General features: G+C 41.7%; 1 protein-coding gene across 2 annotated transcripts in view; it reads left to right on the top strand.

The window, feature by feature from the left end:
• Window positions 1-1,328: 1,328 nt before the first annotated feature.
• Window positions 1,329-22,757, top strand: part of MICAL3 (microtubule associated monooxygenase, calponin and LIM domain containing 3) — a 117,090-nt gene continuing 95,661 nt past the window's right edge. For both annotated transcript variants that reach the window (XM_054386391.1, XM_054386390.1), the window contains exons 1-14: window positions 1,329-1,592; window positions 7,428-7,635; window positions 8,940-9,056; window positions 9,740-9,841; window positions 10,672-10,827; window positions 11,649-11,749; window positions 12,754-13,011; window positions 13,789-13,904; window positions 15,823-15,949; window positions 16,607-16,700; window positions 18,364-18,511; window positions 20,014-20,210; window positions 21,196-21,308; window positions 21,772-21,834. In XM_054386391.1, coding sequence (XP_054242366.1) covers window positions 1,329-1,592; window positions 7,428-7,635; window positions 8,940-9,056; window positions 9,740-9,841; window positions 10,672-10,827; window positions 11,649-11,749; window positions 12,754-13,011; window positions 13,789-13,904; window positions 15,823-15,949; window positions 16,607-16,700; window positions 18,364-18,511; window positions 20,014-20,210; window positions 21,196-21,308; window positions 21,772-21,834 — 2,064 coding nt within the window. The remainder of the gene's footprint in view (window positions 1,593-7,427; window positions 7,636-8,939; window positions 9,057-9,739; window positions 9,842-10,671; window positions 10,828-11,648; window positions 11,750-12,753; window positions 13,012-13,788; window positions 13,905-15,822; window positions 15,950-16,606; window positions 16,701-18,363; window positions 18,512-20,013; window positions 20,211-21,195; window positions 21,309-21,771; window positions 21,835-22,757) is intronic.

Here is a 22,757-nt window from a genome sequence, read left to right as displayed (position 1 = left end):
TTTTTACCTTAATATCCTTTGCAGGAAAACAAAGGACAAAAAAGTACCTCAGAAAGGGCTTTGCTTCTATAGTGCCCACATATGTTCCCATGCCGCCCTCCTATCTGAAGACAAACAGAACTGTTCTTTCTTGGAGAGCAGAGCAATCTTTTATATGTACATACTTAGTATTATGTATAAAAGGAAGAAGGAGATGTATTATATAGAGAAGAAAAAGAGGAGGAGGAGGAGAAAATACTTTTAAAACAAAATCTGTTATTTGTGATCTGAGTAATTAATTCTGCAAGTCTGGAGATTGCTTCTGAAGGACCTCAGAGAGCCCCTGTTAGCATATTGAATCTGCTGAGGACCTAACATTTTGTAGGGAGCTGCATATCAGAAGTCGCAAACTGCAGAACAGAGAAACTACTGAGAGAATCTTAACAAGCCTTGTGCATCAGGCACATTTCACTCTTAAGCTGCTTACTTACTGACAGGAATAAATGCCTAGACTCTAGGTAAGACAAATGTTCATGCTGCTTAACACAAGTCAAGCATTTTTTGTTTTTTCAGTCTTGACATCTTTTCTTAAACATTTCATTGCTATTAGCAGATTTAACTTCTTAATAATACTTGCACCAGCACTGTAAAAAGCACTGTTTCCAAGGACTATGGAAAAATCAGCTTGTGTTATTGTTATGCCAACCTCTTCATTTACCATCAGTCCTTGTAGACTGAAGGAGCCCAAAGTTGTTTTACTGGTGGAATTCCAACTTCTAGAGTGCTTCGTGGTAGTAGTTTTTAAGACCAGCACATAACCATTGCTGTGATGTTAACTCAGTGATCTGGTTATCCTAGGAACTGTTACATTAGTACATCTGTTCTAAAAGCTTTTTCTGCTTCCAAAAATATCATGTAACAGCCACCAGTTCACTTGTAACTTCTCTGCTGTTCAAGTGAACGGAGTTGTGATAAAACTTTCTAGGAACTGGCTCTGGTTATTTTGTGATTTAAAAGAGATGAGGTGTCCCGTTGTTGGGATTAAGCATTGGAAGACTCAGCTTCAGTCAGCTTGGGCAGGAATCCTCAGGATATTGATCAACTGATTTCCTTAGGACTGATGTGTTATTAATTATTGAGAATCTGGGTGCTCAGTTCAGCAGGCTCAGACAAAATTTTGACAAGGAAAAAATTAAAAAAGAGCAAAGAGTTACATTTTATTCTTTTCATTTTACAGGTTAATAATGTTTGTAAGCCAGAGGTGAAGGTGGATCAGCAGAGCAACATCTGGAAATCTGGCAGACTGGAAGAGAACAGCTGCCCCTCAGGGCAGCTGCAAGGCTTGAAACATGGAGGAAAGCAAGAATGAGAAGGTGAACCAGGCTCATGTTCTCTTCGACAGATTTGTCCAGGCTTCAACCTGCAAGGGGACTCTCAAGGCTTTCCAAGAGCTCTGTGACTATCTAGAACTAAAGCCTAAGGACTATCGTTCGTTCTATCACAAACTCAAGTCTAAGCTCAATTACTGGAAAGCCAAAGCCTTGTGGGCCAAATTGGATAAAAGAGGCAGCCATAAGGACTACAAAAAGGGGAAAGCGTGCGCCAACACGAAGGTAAGAGATGGATTTATGGTGCTCAAGACAACTACTACCCAGTTTGTCTCTGGAATACACAGTAACAATGTTTGAATGTAGAAAGATGTTTCCTTGGAGCTTCCTCCAGGAGCGTTCTCACACATCCTACCTCTAACATAGTTAGATTTTTTAGCAGTTGACTCTCAATGAAAACTTACCTTTTGTCACTTCCAAATTTGACTGCCTATATCTGATTAGGGGAAGCTAGATGGATATCCTTGGAAATGACCAGAGTATTAGAATGGTCCAGGGCAGAAGGGACCTCCAAAGGTCATCTAGTCTGACCTCCCTGCAGTCAGCAGGGACATGCCCAACTACATCAGGCTGCCCAGGGCTTCACTGAGCCTCACCTTGAATATCTCCAGGGAAGGAGCCTCAACCTACCCTGGGCAACGAGTTCCAGTGTTCTGCTACCCTCATGGTAAAGAACGTATTCCTAACATCTATTCTAAATCTGCTCTTCTCTAGTTTGAAGCCATTGCCCCTGGTTCTGTCCCTGCAGGCCTTTGAAAACAGTCTCTCTCCATCCTTCTTGTATCCCCCTTCAGGTACTGAAAGGCTGCTTTAGGTCTCCCTGGAACCTTCTCTTCTCCAGGCTGAACACCCCCAGCTCCCTCAGCCTGTCCTTGTAGCAGAGGTGGTCCCAACCCCCTGATCTTGTAATTTATTCAGGAGAAGCAGCTTACAAGTTTTCATGTTTTACATTTTTATGGCATCAATACTATAGATGGCTTAGAAAATGTTGGTAAGCCTTTACTCTTGGTAGACTTTTTTTAATAGTTTTTATTAGACAGCAACAGGCATGTGAAATTTGCTAGACATAAAATGTGCATGTTTGGAAATTTCCAAATTGTGTTGAAAAATGCTCATGTCTCTCTCAAGAAAAAAGAACTTTCCTGCTAGTTTGGCAAAATGTTATATTTACCATTATTTAGAAAGTAATAATTTGTGTTCCAAGTTCAAAGAAACAAAAATGCTATGGAAATACATACTTTTCAAAGATTGCTTTTAAAAGACTGGTATGTGTGGTATTTACTCTAGGAATTCCTGCTTTCACACACACCCCCCTCCCACCCAACCTGATTATTCTTTTTAGCCAGAATAATTGTGAACTGATATTTGTGCTGCACCACTGCACAGTACAGCATGAGCTTGTGTTACTGAAAGCACTTCTTTATCTCCTTCATCAAAATATAAATGGAATTTGTTTTTCTTAATAGGGGGCATTAATGACTAATTCCTCAGTAGAGAACTGAGGGGGACATATATCTTGTTTAGGTTATGTCAGTCATTTCAGATCACAGAATCATAGAGTTGTTCTGGGTGGAAAAGATCTCTAAGATTGAGTCCAGTCATCACCCTACCACCACCATGTCCATTAAACTATGTCTCCAAGTTCCATGTCTACACATGTTTTGAACATCTTGAGGGATAGTGACTCCACCACCTCCCTGTGTGGGCAGCCTGTCCCAATGCCTGACAGCACTTCTAGTGAAGAAATTTTTCCTAATACACGATTTAAACCTCCCCTGGCACAATTTTAGGCAATTTCCCCTTGTTCTTGATACCAGGGAAGAAGAGCCTGAACCCCACCTCACTACAACCTCCTTTCAGATAGTTGCAGAGAGCCATGAGGTCTCACCTCAGCCTTCTCTTCTCTGGACTTAACAATCCCAGTTTCCTCAGATGCTCCTCATAAGAGTCGTTCTCCAGACCCTTCACTGGCTTCACTGCCCTCTTCTGGACATGCTCCAGCAACTTGATGTCTTTGGTAGTGAGGGGCAGTTTAAATAGTAGTAGTTTAATTGTAGTGAGGGTACCGAAGTTTAAGTCATGACTAGGCAATAGAAAATTAAGTTAACTCCTTGTTTGTTTATTCTGTTTTGCTTTCCTGTGGCCATTTGCACAGTGGAATTTGTAATTAATTGCCACAATAGCTCTTGGAAGAATGACTAATGGACCAAAGTGTCTCATTAAGAATGTTTTCCTCATATTTTAGAATTGATACCACAGATAACAGGAGCCATATAGATTAACTTGAAAACAACAAATAAAACAATTGGGCACTGTTGGTAATCACAAGAGTCCATCCACTGTTAAGGTTTACACCTCTTGGGCAGCATAAGAAAGGGGAGGGTTTTAAGGGAAGATAAATGTTCATGTGTATATTTAGTAATAAACCTTTCAAGCACTGGGGATATGGTGGTGAAAAATTCAGAATTGTTTTTCTGAAAATTCAGCTGCACTTTGTCATTCATTGGAGTCAGGAATTGCTCTGTGGATGAAACACGATGAGTAGAACCAAGATAGGGTCCCTTCCAAACCAAAGCATTCTATGATTCTGCACTGGGAGTGATGTTTGTCCTAGGAGTTTGCTAGAGATTTTTTGTAGTCCAAAAGAGGAGCCTGTTTCATGCACCAAAGCCAAGCTAGAGAGAGTATAGGATGGAACTGGAGAAGTGGGGTCAAGAGAGTGATTGTAGAACTGGCAAGCAGTGATCTTGGTGGTGGGATAGACAGAGAGGCTCTGGGGGTCATGCATGTCTGTCCCTTATTTAAGGATGAAAGAGAAACCTCAGAACTTGCTGGTGTTGGTGTGAAGGACCAGAGGGGGTGGGAGGAGGAAATGATTGCTGTGGGCATGTCAGTAATCATGCTGAACTGCTCTTTGCTAGAGGAACAAGAGGGCTTATTCCGTGGCAGCTCTATATGGGTGACAAGGAGAAGAAAGAGTAAAGGAAAAGAGGAAGGGGAGTGGAGGCAAGCCAGAGAGTAATTTGCCAAGCTGCTGATGAGATGCTGTATGGAAACACAAGCTAAAAGAGTAGATAGTGAACAAATAAAAAGTGCCACCCTACGTGTGTCCCAACCTAGAGTGCAGATTCACAGTTTGGTAGCTGAGAGAAAATGAAATGTAGCTAATTTGTTGTTGTTACTGTGTTTTAAAGAATATATATCTGTGATGAAAAATTGGTTTTGTATGTCTTCACATACAAACTTTGAAAATTTGAATGCAAAGAAATTATAAATGCATGTGTGCTTTTTGTATTTTTCTTATCTGTTTCTGTTAGTTACTCGTTTGCTGTCCTAACAGTATCTGTTACTGTTTATATGCAATGCCTAAGAGATAATCAAAACTATTCAAAGTAGAAGTCTTACGAGAACTGAATTGTAGCTGATCTCTTTCACTTATGTTTTATATTTCTAATGTTTAACATAATTTGCAAGCAGCTGATTAAAACCCACCAAAATTGAAGTGAGCCTGTGAAGAGGATAGAATTTAGAATGAAGATTAAGCTTTTACCCATGTTATCAGAACACAAGTCACTAATTCCTTTAGCAAGCTCAGCTTCTTTGTACTGGAACGTTTTGTAGTTCTCATCCTCTGTAGAGCAGTTCTTTGCCCATTAAAAAATAAGTCATGGATGAAGTGTGACTGGAGTTGGGCAGTTAGTGCATCACATGGCCGGTGTCCAGGTTGACCAGAATTCAGATAATCAGTGCTCATGAAAGCAGGACTTGGATGTGGTGGGCTGTTCAGATGTAAATAGTTACAAACACTGCTCTCTTTTTATTGGCTGTAAAGAGAATAGAAGATTTCAGTTTGCATTTCATCTTCCATTGCCATGGTGTTGTTACCGCAAACATAATGTAATCTGTCTGAAAGATCTCGAGCAAGAAGTGTTTCTGAGGAGTGAGACAGCTTGAGTGCATGGAGTTGCAGCAGTTGTCTGAGGTCATTGAGGGGAAGGGAATCAGGAACAACAATAGCTGCCTTTATTTACTTGGCTGTACTCAGCATCTCATAATTATTGCTGCCTGTGAGTATCAGAAGATACGTTTCTACAGGAGAGCTGAAACTGGAAGCATTGGAGGTAGAAATGAGAGCAGAATCTTCTGTTCCTAGAACTCACTTTGTTTCATAACAATGAACAAGAGGGAACAGTCTCAAGCTGCAATTGGGTAGGTTTAGACTGGACATTAGGAAGAATTTTTTCCCAGCAAGAGTGGTCAGGCATTGGAATGTGCTGCCCAGGGAGGTGGTGGAGTCCCCAACCCTGTATATGTTTAAAGGTGGTTGGGATGTGTTGCTTGGGGATATGGTTTAGCAATGAACCTTGTAGAGTAGGGTTCTGGGTTGGACTTGGTGATCCTGAGGGGCTTTTCCAACCTGAATGTTTCTGTGATTCTGTGAATGGAATTTAATAGTTTTATGATGGTAAAAAATAAAGGCAACTTTGACCATGAGTTACTTGAAGTGTCATATATTTTACATCCAGAACATCTAGAGAATCCAACCTTTTGAGAAAGTTTTAGCATACTTCACAATTCCATAGAAAGCTTTGTTGTCCAGCCATAAGGGTGTGTAAGAATATGGAAAATACTCATGTGACAGCAGGAGTCACTGCTGTGGCAAAGTCCTTATTCTCTGGGTCTGGACTGTACTCACTAGAAAACAAAGTACAGAAAGTGATATGCCAAAACGTTCTCTGTGCCACCTTCCTGTGAATGCCCATCCTTACCCTGGCTTTCTTTGGGGACTGCAGTTTCTGTGGGGAAGAAGTAGCGATTGACTGCCTTGGCTTTTTAATCTTAAATGATCTTGCTGCATCATTTGTTTCTCCAAGTACTTCCAACACTAAACATGAAGCAATTTTACGTTGAGTTGTTTATTATCCTCTGATAGTCTTTTTGAGTGGAATGGAAAAAGATATGAGAAGAGGAAAGACCTTTGATATGAAGAAATCTTGGGAAGAGCAACTGAAGGAGCTGGGGCTGTTAAGTTTGAAAACAGGAGGCTGAGTGGAGACCTCATCACTTCCTACAACTACCTGAAAGGATGTTGTGGAGAGGTTGGTGCTGGTCTCTTCTCACAGGTAATTGGTGATAGAACAAGAGGGAATGACCCCAAGCTGTAGCAGGGCAGGGTTAGACTGGACAGTAGGATGAAGTTTTTCCCAGCAAGAGTGGTCAGGTATTGGAATGTGCTGCCCAGGGAGGTGGTGGAGTGCCCAGTCCTGGATGTGTTTAAAGGTGGTTTGCTTGGGGATATGGTTTGGGTGTGAACCTTGTAGAGTAGGGTTCTGGATTGGACTTGGTGATCCTAAGGGTCTTTTCCAACCTGAATGTTTCTGTGGTATGACAAAAGATAGGATGGAGAAAATCAACCAACTGATAAATGTTTAGTCACACAAAGTTTGCATTTACATGATGTTTACTTTCTTGAGGCTTCCTCTGCTGCCATAGGAGAAGCAGCATAGGCACATCAGAGTGCTCTGATTTGACCCTTGTGCTGCTGTGAATGACAAGGTTTATAAAAATGTTAGCATCTCATGTGTGTATTTGCTGTAGCCATTGCTGTTCTACTCACTGATGAGTTGGAATTTCTGATGTTACTGGAGATTTTTTCTCAAGAAAGGAAAATTTGTGTTGTCTTTTCCTTTTAAGAAAAAATTAATTGGATGGAGTGGCAGAGGGAGAAGCCTTCAAATGTTGTCCCCTAGGCGCTTATACAGCTTGGAGCATATACCTTGGCAGCTATTCATAGAACAAAGGTTGCAAACAGCCAGTTTGCTTGTCTGGGTCTCCAGACTTTTCACTGCTCTGTGATATTCTTTCTTTTCAGGTTGCAGTTATAGCTTTAAGGTGTTGGTGGCAGAACATGGCAGAGAAGACCAGAAAGACTGCTCTGAGATTTCAGCTTGTTGCAGATAAAGAACACTTACTCCTAAAGGCTGCAGGATGATTGGAAGCTGTGCTGAAAAATGTTTCCTCTTAGGGCTGTGAAGTCACTTTGTGCTGTTTGTTTTGCAGTGTCTGATAATTGGGGCTGGACCCTGTGGCCTTCGTACAGCCATTGACCTGTCGTTCCTGGGAGCCAAGGTGGTGGTGATAGAGAAGAGGGATGCCTTCTCCCGCAATAACGTCCTGCACCTCTGGCCATTCACCATACACGACCTGAGGGGGCTCGGCGCCAAGAAGTTCTACGGCAAGTTCTGTGCAGGATCCATAGACCATATCAGTAAGTACAGCTGCTGCTGGACACTGCAGCTCTGGTGTGATCTTGGAGGTCCCTTACAACCCTGACAATTCTGTGATTCTCTTCTTCACAGGGGAAATGCAGGTGAAGGTGTGGGGTACTTTGCTAAAATTCAGCCTGCGCTGATCACTGCTTTCATGTCCTTTTGGGGCAGATCAGCATTACCTCTGCACCATGCCTTTTAGGCTAGACCCAGATCAGAAAGAAATGCATTGTCCTGAGGTTATCACAAAAACTGGTATCCTCCTCCGATCCTCCTCCTATCCTCCTCCTATCCCTTTCCAGGCCATATCTTTGCCATATCTTTTTGCTACACATTTAAGTTTCAACCTTTTGTTTTCAAGTGGATAATTTTCTTGGTTTTGCTGTTACGTTCTTGCAGCTGCTACTTTATTCTCTTTCTCCTGATTGTTGCAAGTGACTTGTAGTAAACAATTACTGAATGCTTTTGAATGTTCTTTGAAAATATTGATCTGGAAAAAGGAGGGTGAAGTTTTTGGGAGGGTGAAGATTCTTTCAAGAATGCTGCTACCCTATGAATAAGTTTTGGTTAAATTGAGGTTTACATATTCAAGTAGAGAATAGTTTTGATGATTCTCAAATTCTGAGCAGTCAGTCTCCTTTGAAGGCTGAACACTTTGAATCTGGAGTTATTTTTAAAATTTTTTCTTTTTCCAAAACCTTACAGGATGTGGCACAGCCAGGCCTTGCCCACCAGTCTGTGTTCTCCACTGGGCCTAAGTGGGAAGCATAAAGTGGCACAAACTTAGTAGATAGAATTTAGGTTCTTGTCCAAAGATACCTGCCTTCAAATGAATAGAGCTTGCTCACTGTCTTTGTCATATCCACTACCTGTGTTAACTGAAGAGGAAAGAGTTGGTGAGGAATTTTACTTGGTTTGGCTAAGCTGGAGTTGCCTTCACAGAGGTGTTAGGATGAAGCTACAGTTCAGTATTATGGCTAGGCTGCCATCTGTGACAGAAGTGCTCTCCTCCTTCCCTCTTCTGCAGTGCATGTTCCCTTATTGCTGATTTGTGGACTGAAACACAATAAAAGTGTTCTATCTGTTCTTTGAAAAGGGCTGGATTTTCAGCTGTATGGAAATTCCTTGGGGTTCCATGACATTGCACACCAGTGCACCCTGGATGGAGTGCTAGGAACACAGTGGGGAAAAAGTGGCACTGGCCTATAAAATCAATTTATCAGTAATATCAAACAGAGACACATGGGCACTTGTGCTGCTTTTTTTTTTTTTTCTTATTTCTGTCTTCTTTGCTTTTTTGCAGGTATCCGTCAGCTCCAACTTATCCTTTTAAAGGTGGCCTTGATCTTGGGAATAGAGATCCATGTCAATGTGGAATTTCAGGGGCTTGTTTACCCTCCAGAGGATCAGGAGAATGAAAGCAAGTAGTATTGAAATGGGTAGTAGAGAAAGGGGAAGTTGTGGTAGGATACAGACTCCTACTCCTTAACCCTGCTTGTGACTCCTTTCCTCATGATCCATTAATTAAGAGTAATTTTTAATCCACTTTTGCTTGAATTTTTAGTAGGATTTGTTTTTTCTAGTGACAAATCCAAATTAGTTACTCTATGAAACTAAATCACCTGAAGTGCTACACAGAAATAGACCAAGACACAGCAGATGGCAATTGTCTCTGAAACATTTAAGCTATTGCACTTAGAAGGTAGCTTTTTAAAACTACTCCTTTCCTTGCATTCACTAAGGATCTTTATATCAGTGAATGCTCCTTGCTGCATTTCTTGTATCTTTGTGAAACCTGTGCTCTGATTGACATGGGAGATGGTGGTTAACTTGGCTTTTGCCATCCTATTAATTGATTAGCTGGTAGAGAAGCTATAGTGATCCTTAAAGGTAATAGCTGCCGGCGTTTTACCAGAGTTGTCTCTGCCTCTGGTTGACACAGAGTGGCTGTGCAAGTCAGCAATAGCCCTGTCAACCATATAGCTCTGCTGTGTCTTTACTGACAGTGTGAGGAAGGGTTTATAGATAGTAAGAAGTGGGTTTATGTATCCATAACCTTATGAGCACTGTTTATATAATCATTAACTTGGAGTTTATCAACAGGAATAGGTTGGCGTGCATTGGTCCACCCAAAAACCCATCCAGTATCTGAATATGAGTTTGAAGTAATCATTGGAGGGGATGGCAGGAGGAACACCTTAGAAGGTAATGGAGTCCATAATTTGCTTTCAACTAGAATTTATTCTTAAATTAGTTGAAACAAAAAGGGCCTGAAACATCCCAATCAAAATCTGGAAAGACATTGGTGAAAGGGGAGATTAAAAGTCCATGTAAGAATCCATTTGTATCAAAGACAGTGTGGATCATTTTTCCTCTTCCTGTCCACTAGCAATGCAATTTTAGTGCTTTAAAGCATGGATATTTTTCCTGCATTTTTTTCTTTAGTACTGGTATAGCTGTTTTGGGAGTAGGAATTGTTGAATACTGACATTGTTCAATACCCTCTAGAATGGATCCAAGCTAGAGGAGGGGAGATTTAGGTTAGATGCTAGGAAGAAATTCTTCACCATGAGGGTGGTGAGACACTGAAACAGGTTGCCCAGGGAGGTGGTGGCAGCCCCATCCCTGGAGGTTTTTAAGGCCAGGCTGGATGTGGCCCTGGGCAACCTGATCTAGTTGCCCATGATCTACCATGATTAGCCTGATCTAGTCCCCCCATGGAAGGGGGCAGGCAAATGGATGATCCTTGAGGTCCCTTCCAACACTGACAATTCTGTGTAGTAGGGAATTCTATCTTAATATTTGTAGTGCAAGTTGTAGTGTTTGGAAAAGAGGAAGGAAAGAGAGGGGAGTTTTCCCCTAAACAAGAGCTTTTATTTTTCTGATGAAGCAGTTGTTGCTTTCTCTGTGGAGGAGTGTGTAATTCATCAGATGAGTTCTGTCTTTATTTTGTGAGGGCACCTGTTGATGGCACCCTGGCCCTTCTCTGAAGGTGTGCTCTGTTTTTCACTGTTGCTGCTTTACCCTTCGGTTAGGGTTTCGTCGGAAGGAGTTCCGCGGAAAGCTGGCAATTGCTATCACAGCAAACTTCATCAATCGCAACACCACAGCTGAAGCCAAAGTAGAAGAGATCAGCGGGGTGGCCTTCATATTCAACCAGAAGTTCTTCCAGGATCTACGAGAAGCCACAGGTTGGCTACCAACTGAGAGATTTCCAGTGAAAAAGCTTTCTCTATTATTGCAACTTTGTAACTCAGATATCCTGTTCAATCAACAACTGAACATCCTGTGCAGGGGGGTCAGTCACTGCTGTCTCTGAAATCAGACTTTGGCAGTTATTCCATACATGTGTACAAAGCAGATGTGAATCATTCAGATGTGTCTTTTTTTTTTTTTCCTTTTTTTCTTCCCAGAAGTGGAGAGCTTATTTGCTTGAAGGTTTTCAGGACATCTGAGTCCTAAATAGAAAAACAATCTGAATCCTGAGTTCAGTTTCCTGTACTCCACATCTGAATACAAACCTTTGAGTGACGATAAATATTTTTTGGATTCAAACTAGAGAAGAGCAGATTTAGACTGGATGTTAGGAACAAGTTGTTTGCCTTGAGGGTAGTGGAACACTGGAACAGGTTGCCCAGGGAGGTAATTGAGGCCACATCCCTGGAGATATTCAAGGTGTGAGGCTCGACAGCTCTCTGCAACCTGATCTAGTTGAGGATGCCCCTGCTGACTGCATAGGGTGTTGGATTGGATGACCTTTGGAGGTCCCTTCCAACCCAAACCATTATATGATTTTTAAGGGAGGTAGCTATATGCAGATGAGCTGTGCTGTTTGTGGTTTTGTGGAGGATTCAGCTTTTCAAGTCATCAAAAGCAAGGGAGAAAGCTTCTTGGTGCTTCTCTCTAAGGCTTTTTAAATTACAGTTTCAATTTACTTTCTTCCAATAGAACTTGTGTTGTGCTTAATGTGTAACTTGTTCCTTCTCTACCATGTCTTTTGTTCTATCACAAGGTATTGACTTGGAGAACATTGTCTACTACAAAGATGATACGCACTACTTCGTCATGACTGCCAAAAAACAGAGCTTGCTGGAGAAAGGAGTGATACGGCATGTGGGTATTGGCTGTTCCTGGCTTCTCTGGAAACTCAGATTGTCTTGGACACTTTGCTCTTGGTCTGCTGAAAGAAAGGAGCCACACTCTTCTTCCAGTGTGTCATGTTTTTATGCAGGTGTATTTTAGAATGCAAATATGCATGGCTGATGCCCTTCTGAGGTGTTTTGAGCCATCAGAAGAGTGTTACATGACCTGTCCTCTCCCTCATCAGGGATTGAAGAAACTGTTGGCAGTTTACTTATATCTTGTTCTAACAGAAGCTGATGTCAAAGTAGTTAAACCACAAATTAATAAGTCAAGATTAGGTCTTGTGCCTTTTGTCTGAAGAGTGTGTGAAGAGAAGTGCTCAGAAGTTTCTTAACCCTTTCACAGTCAGAAATGCTAGCACTGGTTACTGTTTCCAATAAAAGGTTTACTAATTTTCTCTTGGTATTATAAACACAGGTAGGAAAGAAAGGAAAAAAAAAAAAACCTGTTTCAGTGGATTTGCAGGAATTTGAATGCCAGAGAAGGGCAACAAAGTTGGTGTGGGGTCTGGAGCACAAGCCCTATGAGGAGTGGCTGAGGGAACTGGAGGTGTTTAGCCTGGAGAAGAGGAGGTTCAGGGGAACCTTATTGCTCTCTACAACTACCTGAAAGGAAGTTGTAGACAGGTGGAGGTTGGTCTCTTCTCCCAGGCAACGAGCAGCAGAACAAGAGGACACAGTCTCAAGTTGTGCAGGGAGAAGTTTAGGTTTGCTCTTAGAAAGAAGTTCTTCACAGACAGAGAGATTTGCCATTGGAATGGGCTGCTCAGGGATGTGGTGGGGTCGACGTCCCTGGAGCTGTTTAAGAGGAGACTGGATGAGGCACTTAGTGCCAAGGTCTAGTTGATTAGATAGGGTTGAGTGATCGGTTGGACTTGATGATCTTGGAGGTCTCTTCCTACCTGCTTGATTCTGTATGTAGGGGTCTTAAAAGAAATGTGTGGGTTTAGCTGTTTGACTTTTCCTTTTTGGCAGGATTATGCTGACACGGAGTTGTTACTGTCACGGGAGAACGTGGACCAGGAGGCTCTGCTCAACTATGCCAGAGAAGCAGCTGACTTTTCCACTAATCAGCAACTGCCATCACTGGACTTTGCCATCAATCACTATGGCCAGCCTGACGTGGCCATGTTTGACTTCACCTGCATGTACGCATCGGAAAACGCAGCCCTAGTGCGAGAGCAGAACGGCCACCAGTTACTCGTGGCACTGGTTGGGGACAGTCTTCTAGAGGTTTGTGTTTTAAACTTACCATGTGTAAACAGTAATCTGAAGCACAAGGACAAGCCATTGCACCCATCACTGAATGATGTGCTGCCTGTAAGAGAGTTACCATAAAGGAAAGCTGCTGTTTGTTGTATGATTGAGTAGGAGGTTTGAACTGTTGGGAAAAAGAGAGATTTCTTTTTTTTAGAATCATAGAATGGTCTGGGTTGGAAGGGACCTCCAAAGGTCATCTAGTCCAACTCCCTCTGCAGTAAGCAGGGACATCCTCCACTAGATCAGGTTGACCAGAGCCCTGTTGAGCATCACCTTGAATATCTCCAGGGATGGGGCCCCAATCACCTCCCTGGGAAAAACCTGTTCCAGTGTTGCAGAGTGGTGATGATCTTTCTTAAGAAAACGTATGCAGAGATTTTTCTCAAATTGTTTGTCCCATCTGCTTCTTATTGGGACAGTTAGACTCTGTGCAAAACCTACTGTTGGTCTGTAAATAATTAGCATTTTGTAGTTGGTTAAGAAGTGCAGTCTTGAAGCTGTTAAGACACCCCAGGCTATGAATTGCTTTTGGGAGTAGAGGAATATTGGATTTGGGGCCATTCATGAGCAATTCACCATACATCTATTTTCCTCTAGCTCAGTGGGAGCAGAGCTTTAAGCTAATTACTGAACTATAATTTCCCAGCAGATTACCAGCTGGAGATGATATTTGTCTAAGATTTTGCCTAATTTATGCTTTTCCTGTCTTTGCTTTTTTTTTTTTTTTTTTTTGGTAAACTATAATATTAGCCATTTTGGCCAATGGGAACTGGAATAGCCAGAGGATTTTTGGCTGCAATGGACTCTGCTTGGATGGTACGCAGTTGGTCACTTGGAGCTAGTCCTCTGGAAGTTCTTGCAGAGAGGTAATAGAGAGATTCAATGCACTTTCAGTTCTGATCTAATCTTTCCATGTCTCATCATTCATTCTAGTTTCTTTTAATGCCTGTATATACACAGAACAGGAGATACAGATTGTCCTTGATTTTAGAGGATGCTTGTGGTTACAATTCAGCTGAAGAAAACATTTATTTTTTTTATTTTATTTTATTTATTTCAAGAAGGCTGGAAGAGACCTCAAAAATCGAGTCCAACCTGTCACCCTAAACCTCATGACTATCTAAACCATGGCACCAAGTGCCACGTCCAATCCCCTCTTGAACACCTCCAGGGATGGTGACTCCACCACCTTCCTGGGCAGCCCATTCACTAAAGTATGTTTATAGAAGAATAAGAAGTGCTGTATCTGTTCTCAGTCCTAGTTTTAAAAGCACATTAGACAAGAGTCTTTTTTTTGGTGCTCATTGGTATTACATGGAGAGCATCAGCCTGACTTACTGTCAGCAGCCTTGCCACAGCAATCCAGGTGAAAAGGTGATGTGCTTTTAATGCCACCAGCCTTGCCATAGCAAGCCAGGTGAAAAGGTGATGTGCTTTTAATGCACCAAATACAAAAGTTCTTGGCATCCTCTATTAGCTTGTAAATATCTCACATGGTTTTCTTTTAAGGAAGCTGTGACTTGCTTTTATTTCATGTTCTCCTGAACTGTTCATTTTGTTTCATACAATCCAAACAACATCTTATGTTCCTTTGGTGTATTAAGTTCTTGATGCTTTTATCATGTTTGACTGGGATTTTTTGGTGACTCAAAGGGACCTATCTCTTAGAGATGAGATCTTGGGTAATAAAAAAATAGAGTAAATAAAAGCAACAGCTAGTAGACCTTAAGCAACTGCGGCTTCAGACCATCAGGGATGATAGTATAATTTCAAAAAATGTATTAACGGCACAATAGACGTTTGCAATTCCATTTCTTTTCAATTAAAAAAAGCCTAAGGATAATGTTGCAGTTGGAGCCAAGCTTCCATCACCTTTCCATTAGTTATATGCAGATGCAAGTAAGATACTCCCGGAGCCTTCTTTTCTGTATGCTGAGCAAACTCAGCTCCCTTGGCCTTTTCCTCAGAGGGCATGTGCTCCAGTCCCCTTGGTGGCACTCCTTCTAAGTCACTTCAGTGTCTTAATCACAAAATCACAGAATGTTAGGGGTTGGAAAGGAGCTCAAAAGCTCATCCAGTCCAACCTCTCTGCCAGAGCAGGATCATCTAGAGCAGATCACACAGGAATGCATCCAGGCAGGTTTTGAATGTCTCCAGGGGAGGAGACTCCACAACCCCTCTGGGCAGCCTGTTCCACTGTTCTGTCACTCTCACAGGGAAAACATTTTCCTCCTGTTTCCATGGAACTTCCTATGCCTCAACTTCCACCATTGCCCCTTGTGCTGTCATTGGGCATCATCCAACAGAGCCTGGCTCCAGCCTCTGGGCACTCACCCTGTACATCTTTATAAACATGAATGAGGTCAGGCCTTAGTCTCCTCCTCTCCAAGTTAAAGAGCCCTCAGTCTCTTCTCATAAGGAAGACGTTCCACTCCCTTAACAGTTACACTAAATTTATTGTTGTATTCCCTCCTTTTGACTTCTGGGGTTGTATTAAATTGCAGATTTTAATACACCTACATGGAATCTTAGCTATTCCATATCTGCAGTGATTAGCTTTCTGCTCTGAATGCTTATCTCTCAACAATTTGCTTAGCAGTATTAGCAGTGAAGCATCACTTAAAAACAAAATCAACAACAACAGGAAGCAAGCAAACCCAAACCAAACACAATCACAAAACCCCCAAACCACTACAAAGCCTAAACCAAACAAGCCAGGAATAACAAAACCCCAAACTTGTTTGTTTGTTTTCCTTACTTTGTTTTGGTTTTTGTTTCCCCAAGGGAAAGCATTTACAGGCTGCTGCCTCAGACCACCCCTGAGAATGTGAGTAAAAACTTCAGCCATTACAGCATTGATCCTGCCACCCGGTACCCCAACATCAACGTCAACTTCTTGAGGCCACAGCAGGTAACTGGACAAATGGTGCTTCTGAGTGCTTGGAACGTGCATTGCCTTTCCTTGGGTGAAGCCATGCTAAGGTTCTTGGGTGCAGATAGTGACCTGATGTAGCAGTACGCTGTGGAAGCAGTGAAATACATCACAGAAACATTTTGGTTGAAAGAGACCTTTAAGATCATGGAGTTCAACCCAGCAGTGCCAGGTGACCACTAAACCATGTCCCTCAGCACCACATCTACATGACTTTTAAAGTCCTCGGGGATGGGGACTCTGCCTGTGCAGCCTGTTCCAATCCTTCACAGCAAGAAGTAGTGAGGAAGAGGAGTTCATTCTGTACACAGAGATACATCAGTCAAGAGTGGACCTCTGTAGTTGAACAAATTCCTTTTTAGGAACTTTTGATTTTGCTGGTTTTAACCATGCTGCAGTCCAGTGCAGCGCTCTGCCATGATTTGGTGTCCACTGAGCAGCAGTAGTCAGCCCAACTGTTCAGCACTGGTGACCTGATCCTTGTTTCTCTGAGGTCCTTCAGCTAGAGATTTCTGCTATATAAGCATACTTGTTTTCCTTCCTGCATCTTGGGATGTCTCCTTATCAGTTCTCTTTCTGTGTGGATTTTGGGTGAAAGGCATGCTGGTCATTTTTAATTTTCTGGTGTCGTTTTAGGTACGCCACTTGTATAACACAGGAGACTTGAAAGATATTCACCTGGAAATAGAGAACTTTGTGAACTCCAGGACACCAAAGCTGACTCGAAATGGTAGGTCCGGCTGCTCTTCCATTCCTCTTGGTATTCTGGAACCATAGAGCAGCAAGGCTATAGAGTGTTATTTAAGTAGACTGACTCTCTTGGTTTAGAAAATATATCCAGCAATTGCTTTATCGAGAGTCCAGTGTTTTTCCTATTTTTCAAGTTTCAATTACCATGCAAATACATTTGTTTGCCTAATTGCCTTTGCTTTATATTTGTTGTAGTGTGGTGTGAAAGCACCCTGCTGGACTGTGTAGCAGACTGACTGACTTTGTTTTTAGTACTGACTCTCAATCATTTCTGTGTCCCCAATGGAAGTGTTTAGAATAATCATTATTTTGCTTTCTTACATCCAGTTGTGATTTATTTACATTGTTTTACTTTTCTGCTCAAGCTCTGTGAAAAGAAATTAAAGGCATAGCCTTAAAACCATGACAATAATGCTGCTACGTTTCTAAGCATATCTGCCTCTACAAGCATTTATTTTCACCTCCTTTAGAATCATAGAATTGTCAGGTTTGGAAGGGAACTCAAGGATCATCCAGTTCTAACCCGCCTGCCATGGGCAGGGACAACACTAGATCAGGTTGCCCAGAGCCACATCCAGCCTGCCATTGAAAACCTTCAGGGTTGAGGCTTCCACGACCTGCTTGGGCAACCTGTTCCAGTGTCTCACCACCCTCATGGTGAAGAAATTCTTCCTAACATCCAATCTGAATCTGCATTTGCTCCATTCCCCCTGCTCCTATCACTACCTGACACTCTTAAAAGTCCCTCACCCTCCCTTTATTCTATAGCAGTGTCTTTACTTAGAGTGCAGAAGCCTAGCTTGAAATTTACTCTTAACAGCAAGGTCAGAATTCTTACAAAAATAACAGAAGGTATTTCTTTGCAGCCTCTGCTGTTCATGCTTTCCTTTATTTAATCTTATCTCTTAGTTTAACTAAATGTAACCTCACTTGGCTTCCATTATTCTTAAAGCTAGATGCCTCATGATAAGCATTTCAGTGCCCTGAGGGATATGTTGAACTTTTTCCTTTTTTACACCTTGCCTTTGGATGTCCAAATAGCATTCGGGGACTCTTGGAATGGGGCTTTGCTGCCAATCTTTGCCTTTGCTGCTGCATAGCTGTGTAGTCTTTTGATTTGTTCTTTGCCCTGCAACCATGTCCCTGTAGGCTGTAATCTCATCAGATCTTGCAGCAAGGCAAAGTCAAAACAGGTCATTGCTTTGAAAGGAAAGCTTTCAAGAGAAAGGAAAAAGTTGCAGAAGTACGTTTGTAGTTCTTCCATTAGCAATAGTATATCTGGGCTTTAGAGAGAGCTCTGTGCTACTCTAAGTTCTTTTGATCATATTTAACGAGACTTTGCAACTGTTTTACAGTTCCTGGGGCACCTTAACAAGAGCTAGGGTGAAAAGCCTGGCAAGTTGTAACATAGGTAATGACTATTTAGCAAATTAAAAATCCTTTCTTGCATCTAAAATGAGGGTCTTTTAAAAAGAAGACTTTTCTGCTGTTTTGCCTGCTATAGAAGGAGGTTGTTGTTTCCATGAAGATTTTATTTGTTGGTTCCTGTGTTTTATGTTGCATTTAGAATTAGTGAAAGAGACTGTGCATTTCTACTTCAAAACATACTTTTCTTTGTGTGTGTTTTTTTTAACTTCCTACAGAGTCTGTGGCTCGCTCTAGTAAATTGCTCAGCTGGTGCCAGAGGCAGACGGATGGATATGCTGGTGTTAATGTGACAGATCTCACCATGTCATGGAAAAGTGGCCTAGCTTTGTGTGCCATTATCCACAGATACCGTCCAGACCTAATGTGAGTAACTGGCGGTCTGGAGTAAATTAGAGGGGCAGAGGGGTAGTGGCATTTGGAACTGACACTGTGGAGACTGAGGCAATACATTTGTAACTTATGCAGAAATGGATTGAATTGACTTCCATTACACTTGATTAGAAGTTAATGTACAGTGATTCACCAGCAGAGTGGAAGGGCATAGTAGCCTGATGAATATGAAGATGCATGTGTTGTCGTTTTCTCTTCCGGATGATTTGAGAGAATTAAGCTTCAAATTGATAGTAAGTGGAAAGCATTATTGACTGAAAGCCTTTATTCTCTGTGAAGTTAATCAGGAATAGTTATCATAGGATCATAGAATGGTGTGGGTTGGAAAGGACCTCCAAAGCTCATCCAGTCCAACCTGCTCTGCAGTCAGCAGGGACATCTTCAACTAGATCAGGTTGCTCAGAGCCCTGTCCAGCCTCATCCTCAGTATCTCCAGGGAGTGGCCCCAACCACCTCCCTGGGCAACCTGTTCCAGTGTTCCACTACCCTCATGGTAGAGAACTTGTTCCTAACATCCAATCCAAATCTGCCCTTCTCTAGTTTGAAGCTATTCATAGCTTCCATTAAATTTCTTGTGAATGAGTCTCTGCATATCCCTTTAAAAAGAGTTACTGTTACACAGAAGATTTATAAAGACTACCAGGCTGCTCTTTTCAGAATTAGTGAGCTACACTCTTAACAGAGATGCTTCCTACTGTTTGTGAGCTGAAGTGCTGATTTGGACCAATAAGAGAGGCATCCTTACTTGTTACATTGGGTAAAACAGTGCCAGATTCTAGAAGGAGTCCTTCAGTTGAAATCCGAAATGGCTTCAACTTGCCAAAGGCACATTAGAAAAAGCAAATGCTAAAGCTGTATTTAATGACATAATGTAATGCAAAGCATGCTGAAAAGCACATAGTTATTCATTTCCATGTGCACTGAATTGCTTCTCTATCAGTGTGTTTGAGTTAACCTGAGCTACTCTGTTTAATAGCTGTATAGCTTGTGGAGAGTTCAAACAGCTTTTTAAAGGGTTTCTGTAACTCTACAAGCTGTAGCTTTTTATATAGTTTTTATACAAGCTTTGAAAAAAGCCAGCAGAACTAAAATATGAATCAGGCAAGGAAAAAAGGGAATGAAGCTGGAGGCTTGCTTTAATTCTAAGCACGCAAGATTTTACATAGGGCAAAACAGAGGTGGAATTGAAGATAAAGTTCAGAGGAGAAGGAAGTTTTTAAGAAGAAAAATCTGGGTTTGGAGGAGCAGCAAGAAGAGAAAAAAAGAATTTGTGTGACGCAAAGTTTGCCATAATTACTATCAACTTGCCAGTAACCTTTTTGTACTGCAAAATAAATTTGAGAGATGCTTGAAGAAAAAATCCCACAAACCAAACTAAAAACCTCCCAAACCAATTGGAAGATGGAATCATGAGTTTTCAGGAGACTGGTTTATTTTATATGATTCAGTGCATGCTTTCTTTCTCCTCTTTGCAGAGACTTTGATTCTTTAGATGAGCATAATGTGGAGAAGAATAACCAGCTAGCCTTTGACATTGCTGAAAAAGAGTTTGGAATATCTCCCATTATGACTGGAAAGGAAATGGCATCTGTTGGAGAGCCAGATAAACTGTCGATGGTGATGTACCTCACACAGTTCTATGAGATGTTCAAAGACACCATCCCCTCTAGTGGTAAGGAGTTTGGGCCACCTCTGTCAAATGTAAAGACAGCTTCAGGGTGCATGTGTGTGCTTTAGGTATCTGTCATGCTGCTTCTGCATGAGCTTTTGCAAGTCACTTGCTAGGTTTACATTACAAAAAGTTGACTTGTTACTGGTGCTGGTAAAGACCATCTTAGCATCATCAGAAGCAAAGAAAAAAGGAATTTATGCAAAATAACATTCTCAAAATTACTCCCTTAGAAGTTCTAAACTCGCTTTAGCACAACCAGATAATCTCCTAACAACTGCAAGAGAGCAGAAAAGTTATCTGTCTTAGCTAAAGTGAGATGATGGTTTTGAGATAGTGTTTAGTAGATAATTTTCACAACACTGGCCAAGTTTTCTATCTATTTACCATGCATAAACATTGATACTAACTTCAGACCAATGAGGAATGAGAGGTCTTTGACTGAACTGAAGGATGTAGTTGTCTAATGCAAATCAGTGTGGCCCACCTTTAAATATTGATGATATTGTTACAGCTGATCCTTGACTTAAGATCATCAGTAATAAAATCTGTCATTGTGAGGGGGGAAAAATAGTGTGTTTGATAGCCTTTCAAAAATACAGAGTATCAGATATTATTTACAACCCCCTGAACTCTTAATAATTCTGATGATCATGATGCTCTTCAAATATGAATGTAAATAGAATAAATGATGACAGTATTTCTTCTGAGTGGTTGTAAACCCTGGAAGGAGAATTACAGAATCACAGAATGTTAGGGGTTGGAAGGGATCATCTAGTCCAATCCCCCTACCAGAGGAAAAATGAGAAAGCAGAGTAGCTTAGGAGAAAGGTATCAATTCTGTACAAAACAATTTTAGAATTTAAGGAAAAAAGTGTTCAGCTAAAAAAATAAATCAGGGAGTCCTTCAGTTGTGTGTGTATATATATAATAATAGCAGCACAGAAAATAATTCTTGGCATTCCCTTGTACCTGTTTCTGCTAACAGATAGTCTGGACCTGAATGCAGAGGAAAAATCTGCCCTAATTGCCAGCACCAAATCACCTATCTCCTTCCTCAGTAAACTGGGACAGAGCATCTCTCGGAAGCGCACTCCAAAGGTAACCCTACCACAGGCTTGGTAGCACTGGTGTCTAAGGAGGTGGTGCAAGTGTCAGTGTGTTTACAAGGGACCATGTGGCCATCAGCTCTGGGTAGAGGATAATTCATGACATTTGTAACTGCAGAATTCCAGCCATGCTGTTGAGTTTTGATATATTCCAGTCTAAAAATCCTAGCCTTGTGGCAGCATTTGGGGATATGTTTTTGTATAGGAATGAAATAGGTGACTTGATTTCCAGTTAGTTGAAGATGTCTGAAGACTATCTAGTTTTGAAGGTAAGAATCCCCTAAGGATTAACAGGAAAAAAAACCCTGTTCTTAAACAAATGGAGAATGAGTCCAGAAGATTAATCAGTTGTGTTGCAAAGCTTGCTTAAGTACACTGATGAGATCTATTTCAGGCCAGAAAGGTACATGAATCCTTATCTTTATTGGTTTTTTACCTCCTCCTTCCATTTTCAGGACAAAAAAGAAAAGGAACTGGATGGTGCAGGCAAGAGGAGAAAAACCAGCCAGTCTGAGGATGTGAGTATTACAGTGAGGAAGGTGTCAGGGAGGAAAACACAGGGTGGGTTCCTTATTCCTGTTTTGGCCTTTTACTTTTCTGTATCAGGCAGGGTTTATATATGATTTTTTTTCTTATAGACAGAAGTTAGTTTTTCAGAGGTTACACTTTGTATGCATAGTGCAAGTGTTTTACTGATGCTTGTGAAAGAACAGTACACAGCAAATGAAGTGTTGCAGTTTGCTCACATTCTGTTCATATTGATGATCACTTTGGTTGGATGAGGACACTAAAACTTACTTGTGAAGTCTTGCAGTATAGACAGAGGCTTCACTTGTATTTAAACTTAAGCATTGTTTAGTGCCATAAGCAGCCATTTCTAGAATGCCCCACAAGGCAGCCCTTCAGCTGAAATGTTTAGTCACGGGATCAGAGGATGTTAGGGGTTTGAAGTGACCTCTGGAGATCTTCCAGTCCACCCCTCCTGCCAGAGCAGGACCATCGCATCCAGCACAGGAACACATCCAGACAGGGTTGGAAAGTCTCCAGAGGAGACTTCACAACCTCTCTGGGGAGCCTGTTCCAGTGCTCTGTGACTCTTACAGTAAAGAAGTTCTTCCCCCTGTTGAGGTGGAACTTCCTGTGGTATAGTTTCTGTCCATTGCCTCTTGTCCTATCCCAGGGCACAAGTGAGCAAAGGCTGACCCTTCCTGACCCCCAGCCCTCAGATATTGATAGACATTGATTAGATCCTCTCTGTCGTCTTCTCTCCAGATGAAACAGCCCCAGGTCTTTCCTCCTAAGGCAGTGCTTCAGTCCCTTCAGCATCCTTGTAGCCCTCTGTTGGACTCTCTCCAGCAGATCCCTGTCCCTCTTGATCTGGGGAGCCCAGAACTGGATCTAGTATTCCAGGTGGTGCCTCCCCAGGGCAGAGTAGAGAGGA

The sequence above is a fragment of the Indicator indicator genome, chromosome 14 (genome assembly GCF_027791375.1).
Source record: "Indicator indicator isolate 239-I01 chromosome 14, UM_Iind_1.1, whole genome shotgun sequence".
Taxonomy (NCBI): Eukaryota; Metazoa; Chordata; class Aves; order Piciformes; family Indicatoridae; genus Indicator; species Indicator indicator.
Note: the sequence above shows the minus strand (reverse complement) of the source record. Positions and strands in the feature narration are given on the sequence as shown.